The sequence below is a fragment of the Gymnoscopelus microlampas genome, assembly GCF_963454915.1.
Source record: "Gymnoscopelus microlampas genome assembly, chromosome: 5".
In the NCBI taxonomy this organism is placed as follows: Eukaryota; Metazoa; Chordata; class Actinopteri; order Myctophiformes; family Myctophidae; genus Gymnoscopelus; species Gymnoscopelus microlampas.
Genome location: NC_139942.1, coordinates 19228234 through 19240022, shown reverse-complemented (window position 1 = coordinate 19240022; position 11789 = coordinate 19228234). Strand labels below are relative to the sequence as shown.

At 44.6% G+C, this 11789-nt stretch overlaps 1 protein-coding gene across 1 annotated transcript in view; it reads right to left on the bottom strand.

Annotated features, from left to right (window-relative positions):
• The window catches only part of LOC311044675 (ATP-dependent 6-phosphofructokinase, platelet type-like), a 64165-nt gene that overhangs the window by 17478 nt on the left and 34898 nt on the right, over positions 1-11789 (bottom strand). The window contains exons 11-12 of the mRNA XM_084056396.1: positions 1556-1620; positions 205-274 (exon numbers count right to left, since the gene is read on the bottom strand). Coding sequence (XP_083912522.1) covers positions 205-274; positions 1556-1620 — 135 coding nt within the window. The remainder of the gene's footprint in view (positions 1-204; positions 275-1555; positions 1621-11789) is intronic.

Here is an 11789-nt window from a genome sequence, read left to right as displayed (position 1 = left end):
GCTGTAAAATGTGATTTAGATTTTTGAGTGTACAAATGGAACAAACCACATTTGGTTCCATTTGTACATTCTTTGGGTTACCGTACGAGTTGATACATTTACACTGAGGATTTTATATGTATGTAGGCTGTGTCCATGGCAGATGATTGGCTACCAATGGTCTTAGGTGTGAGTGAAGTATTGTAGATGCATTGTGGTTCTTACCACAGGGAGTTCATGTTCAGGTCTTCGGTAGGAAAGGAGTTTGTAGGTGATCAGGCTGTTTTCAAAACTCCTGTAAATTGAAGATGTAAAAACAGACATTAGGTACCAGACTCCTTTCCTTTTCATCTGAAATCCTTTTAAGCTGCCCATAAACAATCCAAATGACATTACAACACTGCCAAATCTTTGGAGGGAAAAGTTCTCGCCTGAATTGGTGTATATTACTGTACAGCTAAATACTACATAAGGTAATACATGTAGATAACGTAAATACTGGTGAAATACATCTTATTTATCATGTTCTTTTCATGTAAACATGCTCATCTAAACGATCAAAGAACTTGAAAATATGCATTGTGTGTGTTACCAAGTGGGATTGTGTATAGGCATTTTAGTCTGTGGAAAACCCTTTAAATGTCATAGATCGACCAGGAGGCAGGCTTGCAAGTAAAATAATATCATTTATTCCAGGCCTGGACAACAATAGGAAATAACAAAAGAAATAAACAACTCAAAACTCAACAGAAAATAAATAACAGAGAGGTAAGGTGTCAGCCTCTCCCCATGGCAGCCCACACTCTACTGAGCAGCTCTCCTTTATATAGTCTAACAGACCCCACCCATGGCTACAATCAACCAACCCCGTGCATTCAAAATCCACCCAAGCTGCTCCCAAGCAGTAAGCAGCTCCTCAGGCTTCAAGGCAGCCTCCCCTTTACAGCATCTGATAAATAGATAAACACAAGTATAACAGAATGTGCACCTTCTGTGGGACTGAGAATCTACAAGTTATACAAAACAGCATCACATACAATGAATGTGTAATACTAGTAAATTAGTCAAGCTGCTCTGTCACAGTGTGTCTGAATTCAACGCTGAGGCTTGTCAATCAGTCGTTGCCTGTATGCAGCACCTATGGTGCGTATACATGTGCACGTGCATGAACGTGCATGGTGGCCGCACGCGTGCACGACGAATGTGCACATTGATTTGAGGGTCCCGGTTTGAGGGACTGAATATTTGGTCACTCTGACCTAATCATAAAAGGTATAGAATGTAGTAATAAACCTTTTATTACTCATAGGGGATGTAGCTCAGTGGTAGAGCGCATGCTTTGCATGTATGAGGCCCCGGGTTCAATCCCCGGCATCTCCAATGATCTTTTAGACAGCCGTGGCTGAGTGGGTAGAGAGGCCTTCTGGGAATAGGAAGGTCGGCTCACCCAATCTATATGTGTTGCAATGTACGTACCTGAGCAAGAACCTTAACCCCAGCTCTTTCACAGACACTATTAAAATAGACCACAACAACTAGAGGAGACACAATCATTATTATTATACAAACATAGTACCTGCCCCGCAGCTTCACAGCATCATCAAAATTCTTCTCATCCATGGCCTTCTGCACCTCTTGAGTCTAATGGCCAAACGGAAGATAAATAATTATTGATCACACTTGAAAAAAAAAAAAGACAAGGTTGATCTCACTCTGATAGAAAAACCCAACAGTCCCTGGATCATTGATGGCTGAATAATTAACACTTTATATGTACATATACTAAAGTACGTGTGTATTTGAATAAGGTATGGTATATGAATTGTGTATATACTCTATAAGCTGTCAATAAATCATTTGGCACCAATGCCAGAAATGTAAAATGTAAGGATGGGAGATTGACTCAGTTGGTCCTTTGTTCGGTTGCCATGAATCTACATAATGAAGTCCTTGGATTAATGAATCATTGCTCATTGCTCATTCACTGGTATCATAATTAGAGGACTGCTGAGGAAAACTGCTGTAAAGGGTTTTTGTGTATTTTGTTTTAACTGTGAATAGATTTTATATTCTTCATTATACTCACTGTAGATTGACTTTTTATGACGTTGTATATAAATATAAATACTATGAACACAGGGTCTAGGGGATGTCATGCAGAGTATACCACTTAAAACCTATATACTTAGTCATATGACAAATAGCAAAAATAGCTGACCTACAAGCTCATAATGTGGGGCATCACAACATGAGGTGAGCTTGTAGATCTGCTATTGTGGGACGAGGTGGCCGAGTGGTTAAGGCGATGGACTGCTAATCCATTGTGCTCTGCACGCGTGGGTTCGAATCCCATCCTCGTCGAAAAACATTTAGCTGCTTGGAAAACAAAGGTCTTAGGTCTGAGCCCTGTCAAAATTCTAATGTTGAATCTCCACCAAACAGTCTATTACACTACTACAGACTAACAGTCGAATGAAGTCGGCACGACTCTGGAGATCACTCGGTTGGAAGGTGTGGGAAAGAAGTTGCTGCATGTGCACCTGAGACCCGACACCGCCAAACTGCTACTATGGTGCTAAAGATAGCCCATGGCTTGACGTCTTTTTGAACAACAAACACATGAACACGTAAATGCTTAAATCATTTGAGAAATGATAAACATAACTACTGCACTGCAGGGTGCTGAGGGCATGGGCACAAGGTTATCTGTATTTAGACTATTTTGGTGTAGCCTATATCTTTTGTATTTAATGTTAATTAAAACAATAAACACTGCGTGCCTGCACCAACCGGCAGCGCAACGCGCACACGGACATCATTTTGCTTCAACTAGGCTAAGGATCGATATAACATAATAAATAGCTAGAATGATTAGAAAAATGTGGAAACCTGTCATTTCTGTTCGAGTAGCCTGCTGTAGGATAGGCTACATGAGCCTTGCGCATCCACAAAGTAGGCTAATCCAACATTTCATCATCATAATCATCATTTTCAATTGATAAAATGGCCTATATATCATCCATATGAAGCCATTTTCCCACAAAATAGTTGGAGTTTGTAACAAAAGAAAAAATATAATTTTGCTTCAACTAGTGATCAATATGATTTGATAAATGGATTTTACAGACCTTTTTCACCAATGATTTGAGCTGCGCAATGCCATTCGCTCCAAACCACACACTTGAGTTTGATTAATCCATTGCGCAGAAAATCAAGAACGGATATACAATAATTTAACACGCTCTATAATCAGTAACATGTGGGTGATACTTGTGTGTATCAAATATTGTTTTGTCAAATGCAATCAACGGCTAGAGCTTATAATGCAAACGTCGAGATTTGTCTGACATTTATGCTGCTACAGGGTACCTCAATACGGCTGCAGAGTCATTACAGCCCACTTCTGAATTAAGTGATTGTCAATGTGATTGTCATTACAATTTTACTGTAATCCACAAAAGTGTGACTGCTAATTAATAATATTGATAAGTTAAACATACGGCATATACGCTTAGTTTGGTTTCGGAGACAATCTGACAGCTGGCGCTTGAATGAGATGAGCGACATACGCACGTCTTTGGGTGTTCTTCTCAAGCGATTGTTATATTTCAAAGGTCTATATAATCTGTGAAGTGTCTATGTTCATTCGGTATATCAAAAATAAATATATTATCCCTTTTCATAACAAACGTTATGAAGCGGAAAGCAAGTGTCTGGAATTTGAATGACACGAGCCACACAAGCGCGTCTTTGGTTGTAGAACGCCGGTAGTTCAAGTGATTGTTATAATTCCAAGTTCTCTATAATATGTGAAGTGTCTATGTTCATTCGTTGTATCAATCATGTTTTTATTATCCCTCTGTTATTAAGTGAAAAGCAAATGTCGGTAGACTGGGAGACACTTGTGCACGCATGCCTGATAGACAGCCAAAGCCCTACTCACCCTGTATCAATCCAACGTCAGTGCAGTGGAGAGCTACCTTAACACATTCGGGGCCAGAATTTTATAATAACAGATTACGTTCGGTGGCAGAAATCTCACCGTTGAGCTGCGCGGCGCTGTTTAGGCTGTAGACTCCAAGACGAGCAATCCATGTGAAACAAAGCATGCATGCATTTTGCACGATGGTCCTGGCTAACGCCTGGAACGTTAACATCTTTCACGCGGGTCACAATGGCGCAGCGATCGTGCATACAAAATGAGTCGTTTTCCCCAATGTAAAAAGTTTCAGAGTTCTAGGGGTTTTAGAGAAGGAGATAGAACGGAAGCGGATGGGGAGCCATGTTTTTTGGCACGGTGATCTATATTGCCCTTCCTTGAAAACTAAAGAGACTGAAAACACGGTTCAATCCCCGGCATCTCCAATAATGTTATTTGGTGGCCATAGCTGAATGGGTAGAAAACCCACCTGTCCCAGATAAAAGCCTTGTCAAGGTGTCCCTGAGCAAGACACTCACAATGTGGCGCATCACAACATGAGGTGAGTTTGTGGGACTGCTAATCCATTGTGCTCTGCGGGCTCTCCCAAGCAAAGATGGTGTCGTTATGAAGGTGGAAGTCAAGGTTACTTGTCACAAGACTACTAAGACTTTCTTAAGACCCATTTCAGAGTGTATCCTTCTCTTGTCTCCAGAAGATTAGCTTATGCAAATATGTAATTGTGACATTTTAAAATATGCCAAGGTGGGGAGTGTAATGGAACATTTTCCCTATTTTACTTTACTGCCTCTAGAGGGCATAGTTGTTCCTTTTCTCTGGTGTTTAGTACCTCCCTGCCTCCAGGGGGCGCTGTTTATGTTCTTGAGCTGCAGCTCAAACGGCATGTAGCTCAGTGGTAGAGCGCATGCTTTGCATGTATGAGGTCCCGTGTTCAATCCCCAGCATCTCCTCTAATGTTATGTGGTGGCCATAGCCGAATGGGTAGAAAACCCATCTGGGAAGCAGAATATCCCAGATAAAAGCCTTGTCAAGGTGTCCCTGAGCTAGCCTGGTAAACCCTCCCTCCGGAAATCTCATTTCCATTTGATTTCAGGAAGGAGTCTGGCATGAACGCCCCATTCTGCAATATTGGGGAGTTTCCAGCGAAATCAGGACCTAACCGCGCCTATCAGCGTTGTCGCTCATCGTTCTGTGATTGACAGCTTACGTTGGCCAATCAGGTGGCGAGTTCGAGTGAGCCCGAATGAAGCCGAGTGCAGCCTGAGTGACGCCGAAAAAAGACGAACGGCAGCCATTGTTGTTCTGCGAGTGCCTTCACTTCTTACTTTTGTTTTTAAAACGGTCTCAAACTTCTTTTTTGAGGCACGGAATTTACTATTAAGATATCGTTTGGATAGAATTTAGTTGTTTAACTTCATATATGTGGTCAATTAATCATGACAGAGTTTATTTAAAAATATAAATTCAGAGAACCGGGAGGGGCGGGCTGTGACACGCATGTATCCGCATAAGGCAACCTATTTTGGGCTGGGCCGTCTCAAAAGTCCCGCTGCGTCATATTAGTGACGGAGGTGGTAAAAATCCACTGCAATTGTCTGAAGGGGAAAAACGATCATTGGCTGAAGGGGTTGTCAGTTAACGGTATTACTCCCGCCCAACTCCAGCCCGCAGCCAATATTGCAGAATGGGCGATCATGCCAGACTCCTTCCTGAAATCAAATGGAAATGAGATTTCCAGAGGGAGGGTTTACCAGGCTATCCCTGAGCATGACACTGCGATGTGAGGCATCACAACATGAGGTGAGTTTGCTAATCCGTTGTGCTCTGCATGCATGGGTTTAATCCAAGCCCCCAGAGCCGCGGTAGAAGCATAGACTGTAAAAAATGAATGGACAAAGCCACTCCCCTGCTTTCTACAGACCGAAAATGAAGCCGATAGTTCACAAACGTGTATACTCCCATCTTTAATATATACAGTTGGCCACGCCGGAACTCAAACGCTATTGGTTGAGACCAGACATGTGACCAGGGAACCGGAAAACAACCCCGAAAGAATGCTATTGGTTGGGTAGCTTGTCAATCAAGAGCGGGGCGGGGAATGAATGCTATTGGTTGTGTAGGTTGTCAATCAAATCATCCCGCCCCTCCTGGAGCATACCCTACTTTATCATCAATTTTAGAATAAATGGGACCATAATTTAGCAAAACGCATATCCTGATGATTGAAAGGAGACTTTAAACTAGCGACTGGAAGCAATTTTTATTACGGTAAGAAAATCTAGTCTAAAGTTTGTCAAAAGGGTAGGGCAGGGTAAAACAGTGCCACACTCTGGCCATTCATAAGCTTCCGTGTTGGGCTTATCGTAAATATCCAAGCCTTGGCCCTTGGGTAGAGGAGTGAAGCGGCCGTCACCTGGTGGTCAAATCTGGGATAGCAACACGGCCGAATTTAAAATGCTACTGCACGTGCATCTACCGTTTGTGCGCCTGCTCAGGGCCCAATATTGATACTTCCGGCAGACTCTATGGCATAGACTTAATGGACCCAATATTATACTTCCGGCAGACTTCCGGCTGCTTCAAACGCCACTGAGCAACTTTCATTGAAATGAATAGCTGGGGCGGGGCAATCCGCCCTCTATATATATTATAACTCTATGGTTTAATCCCATCCTCGTCGAAAAACATTTGGCTGCAAGGAAAACAAAAGGGGTTTGAGCCCCGTCAAAAGTCTAAAATTAATGCGGTTCGACCAGTCGCAAATCCAAGACTGGCCGTGACAACGCATAATGTGTGATTAGCTAACAAGGGTCACAGCAAGTGTCACAGGGGATGTAGCTCAGTGGTAGAGCGCATGCTTCGCATGTATGAGGTCCCGGGTTCAATCCCCGGCATCTCCAATGATGTTATGTGGTTGCCATAGCTGAATGGATAGAAAACCCACCTGGGAAGCAGATTGTCCCAGATAAAAGCCTTGTCAAGGTGTCCCTGAGCAAGACACTCACAATGTGGCGCATCAAAACGTGAGTTTGTAGGACTGCTAATCCATTGTGCTCTGCGTGCGTGGGTTTAATCAAAGCCCCCAGTGCTGCGGTAGGACAGTGAAGCGGCCGTCGCCTAGTGGTCAAATCTGGGATAGCAACACTAACGCATTTAAAATTCTACTGCGTGCATCTACCATTTGTGCGCCTGCTCAGGACACAATATTGGTACTTCCGACAGACTCTATGGCATTGACCCAATATTATACTTCCGGCAGACTTCCGGGTTCTTCAAACGCCACTGAGCAACTTGCATTGAAATGAATAGCTGGGGGTGGGGCAATCCACCTTCTAGATTTATTATAACTATGGTTTAATCCCATCCTCGTCGAAAAACATTTGGCTGCAAGGAAAACAAAAGGGATTTGAGCCCCGTCAAAAGTCTAAAGTGAATGCGATTCGACCAGTCGCAAATCCAAGACTGGTCGTGATAACGCATAATGCGTGATTTGATAACAAGGGTCACAGCAACTGTCACAGGGGATATAGCTCAGTGGTAGAGCGCATGCTTCGCATGTATGAGGTCCTGGGTTCAATCCCCGGCATCTCCAATTAATGTTATGTGGTTGCCATAGCTGAATGGATAGAAAACCCACCTGGGAAGCAGAATGTCCCAGATAAAAGCCTTGTCAAGGTGTCCTTGAGCAAGACACTCACAATGTGCCGCATCACAACATGAAGTGAGTTTGTAGGACTAATCCTTTGTGCTCTGCATGCGTGGGTTTAATCAAAGCCCCCAGTGCTGCGGTAGGACAGTGGGTACATACACACAACTCCGTTTGCTGGCGTGAAACGGGTAGCTACGAAACGGAAGCTCTTGTTCCGGATCAGGCAATTTTGTTATGTATACAAATGTGTTGAGGAAACCGGATGTGCTTTTTCCGGACCGGATCGCGTCCGTCTTTCCGTTTTTTTTTTTTACATGGGAGTGGATGGGACTTCCGGCCGTCTGTATGGTCGCGAACGGACATGTGTGTATGTACCCAGTGAAGCGGCCGTCGCCTAGTGGTCAAATCTGGGATAGCAACACTAACGCATTTAAAATGCTACTGCGTGTGCATCTACCATTTGTGCGCCTGCTCAGGACCCAATATTGGTACTTCCGACAGACTCTATGGCATGGACCCAATATTATACTTCGGGCAGACTTCCGGGTTCTTCAAACGCCACTGAGCAACTTGCATTGAAATGAATAGCTGGAGATGGGGCAATCCACCTTCTAGATTTATTATAACTATGGTTTAATCCCATCCTCGTCGAAAAACATTTGGCTGCAAGGAAAACAAAAGGGGTTTGAGCCCCGTCAAAAGTCTAAAGTGAATGCGGTTCGACCAGTCGCAAATCCAAGACTGGTCGTGACAACGCATAATGCGTGATTAGGTAACAAGGGTCACAGCAAGTGTCACAGGGGATGTAGCTCAGTGGTAGAGCGCATGCTTCGCATGTATGAGGTCCCGGGTTCAATCCCCGGCATCTCCAATGATGTTATGTGGTTGCCATAGCTGAATGGATAGAAAACCCACCTGGGAAGCAGAATGTCCCAGAAAAAAGCCTTGTCAAGGTGTCCCTGAGCAAGACACTCACAATGTGGCCCATCACAACGTGAGTTTTTAGGACTGCTAATCCATTGTGCTCTGCATGCGTGGGTTTAATCAAAGCCCCCAGTTCTGCGGTAGGACAGTGAAGCGGCCGTCGCCTAGTGGTCAAATCTGGGATAGCAACACTAACGCATTTAAAATGCTACTGCGTGCATCTACCATTTGTGCGCCTGCTCAGGACACAATATTGGTACTTCCGACAGACTCTATGGCATTGACCCAATATTATACTTCGGGCAGACTTCCGGGTTCTTCAAACACCACTGAGCAACTTGCATTGAAATGAATAGCTGGGGGTGGGGCAATCCGCCTTCTAGATTTATTATAACTATGGTTTAATCCCATCCTCGTCGAAAAACATTTGGCTGCAAGGAAAACAAAAGGGGTTTGAGCCCCGTCAAAAGTCTAAAGTGAATGCGATTCGACCAGTCGCAAATCCAAGACTGGTCGTGATAACGCATAATGCGTGATTTGATAACAAGGGTCACAGCAACTGTCACAGGGGATGTAGCTCAGTGGTAGAGCGCATGCTTCGCATGTATGAGGTCCCGGGTTCAATCCCCGGCATCTCCAATGATGTTATGTGGTTGCCATAGCTGAATGGATAGAAAACCCACCTGGGAAGCAGAATATCCCAGATAAAAGCCTTGTCAAGGTGTCCCTGAGCAAGACACTCACAATGTGGCGCATCACAACATGAGGTGAGTTTGTAGGACTGCTAATCCATTGTGCTCTGCATGCGTGGGTTTAATCAAAGCCCCCAGTGCTGCGGTAGGACAGTGAAGCGGCCGTCGCCTAGTGGTCAAATCTGGGATAGCAACACTAACGCATTTAAAATGCTACTGCGTGCATCTACCATTTGTGCGCCTGCTCAAGACACAATATTGGTACTTCCGACAGACTATGGCATTGACCCAATATTATACTTCGGGCAGACTTCCGGGTTCTTCAAACGCCACTGAGCAACTTGCATTGAAATGAATAGCTGGGGGTGGGTCAATCCACCTTCTAGATTTATTATAACTATGGTTTAATCCCATCCTCGTCGAAAAACATTTGACTGCAAGGAAAACAAAAGGGGTTTGAGCCCCGTCAAAAGTCTAAAGTGAATGCGATTCGACCAGTCGCAAATCCAAGACTGGTCGTGATAACGCATAATGCGTGATTTGATAACAAGGGTCACAGCAACTGTCACAGGGGATGTAGCTCAGTGGTAAAGCACATGCTTCGCATGTATGAGGTCCCGGGTTCAATCACCGGCATCTCCAATGATGTTATGTGGTTGCCATAGCTGAATGGATAGAAAACCCACCTGGGAAGCAGAATATCCCAGATAAAAGCCTTGTCAAGGTGTCCCTGAGCAAGACACTCACAATGTGGCGCATCACAACATGAGGTGAGTTTGTAGGACTGCTAATCCATTGCGCTCTGCATGCGTGGGTTTAATCAAAGCCCCCAGTGCTGCGGTAGGACAGTGAAGCGGCCGTCGCCTAGTGGTCAAATCTGGGATAGCAACACTAAAATGCTACTGCGTGCATCTACCATTTGTGCGCCTGCTCAAGACACAATATTGGTACTTCCGACAGACTCTATGGCATTGACCCAATATTATACTTCGGGCAGACTTCCGGGTTCTTCAAACGCCACTGAGCAACTTGCATTGAAATGAATAGCTGGGGGTGGGGCAATCCACCTTCTAGATTTATTATAACTATGGTTTAATCCCATCCTCGTCGAAAAACATTTGGCTGCAAGGAAAACAAAAGGGGTTTGAGCCCCGTCAAAAGTCTAAAGTGAATGCGATTCGACCAGTCGCAAATCCAAGACTGGTCGTGATAACGCATAATGCGTAATTTGATAACAAGGGTCACAGCAAGTGTCACAGGGGATGTAGCTCAGTGGTAGAGCGCATGCTTCGCATGTATGAGGTCCCGGGTTCAATCCCCGGCATCTCCAATGATGTTATGTGGTTGCCATAGCTGAATGGATAGAAAACCCCCCTGGGAAGCAGAATGTCCCAGATAAAAGCCTTGTCAAGGTGTCCCTGAGCAAGACACTCAAAATGTGGCGCATCACAACGTGAGTTTTTAGGACTGCTAATCCATTGTGCTCTGCGTGCGTGGGTTTAATCAAAGCCCCCAGTGTTGCGGTAGGACAGTGAAGCGGCCGTCGCCTAGTGGTCAAATCTGGGATAGCAACACTAACGCATTTAAAATTCTACTGCGTGCATCTACCATTTGTGCGCCTGCTCAGGACACAATATTGGTACTTCCGACAGACTCTATGGCATTGACCCAATATTATACTTCCGGCAGACTTCCGGGTTCTTCAAACGCCACTGAGCAACTTGCATTGAAATGAATAGCTGGGGGTGGGGCAATCCACCTTCTACATTTATTATAACTATGGTTTAATCCCATCCTCGTCGAAAAACATTTGGCTGCAAGGAAAACAAAAGGGGTTTGAGCCCTGTCAAAAGTCTAAAGTGAATGCGATTCGACCAGTCGCAAATCCAAGACTGGTCGTGATAACGCATAATGCGTGATTTGATAACAAGGGTCACAGCAACTGTCAAAGGGGATGTAGCTCAGTGGTAGAGCGCATGCTTCGCATGTATGAGGTCCCGGGTTCAATCCCCGGCATCTCCAATTAATGTTATGTGGTTGCCATAGCTGAATGGATAGAAAACCCACCTGGGAAGCAGAATGTCCCAGATAAAAGCCTTGTCAAGGTGTCCCTGAGCAAGACACTCAAAATGTGGCGCATCACAACGTGAGTTTTTAGGACTGCTAATCCATTGTGCTCTGCGTGCGTGGGTTTAATCAAAGCCCCCAGTGTTGCGGTAGGACAGTGAAGCGGCCGTCGCCTAGTGGTCAAATCTGGGATAGCAACACTAACGCATTTAAAATTCTACTGCGTGCATCTACCATTTGTGCGCCTGCTCAGGACACAATATTGGTACTTCCGACAGACTCTATGGCATTGACCCAATATTATACTTCCGGCAGACTTCCGGGTTCTTCAAACGCCACTGAAAAACTTGCATTGAAATGAATAGCTGGGGGTGGGGCAATCCACCTTCTACATTTATTATAACTATGGTTTAATCCCATCCTCGTCGAAAAACATTTGGCTGCAAGGAAAACAAAAGGGGTTTGAGCCCTGTCAAAAGTCTAAAGTGAATGCGATTCGACCAGTCGCAAATCCAAGACTGGTCGTGATAACGCATAA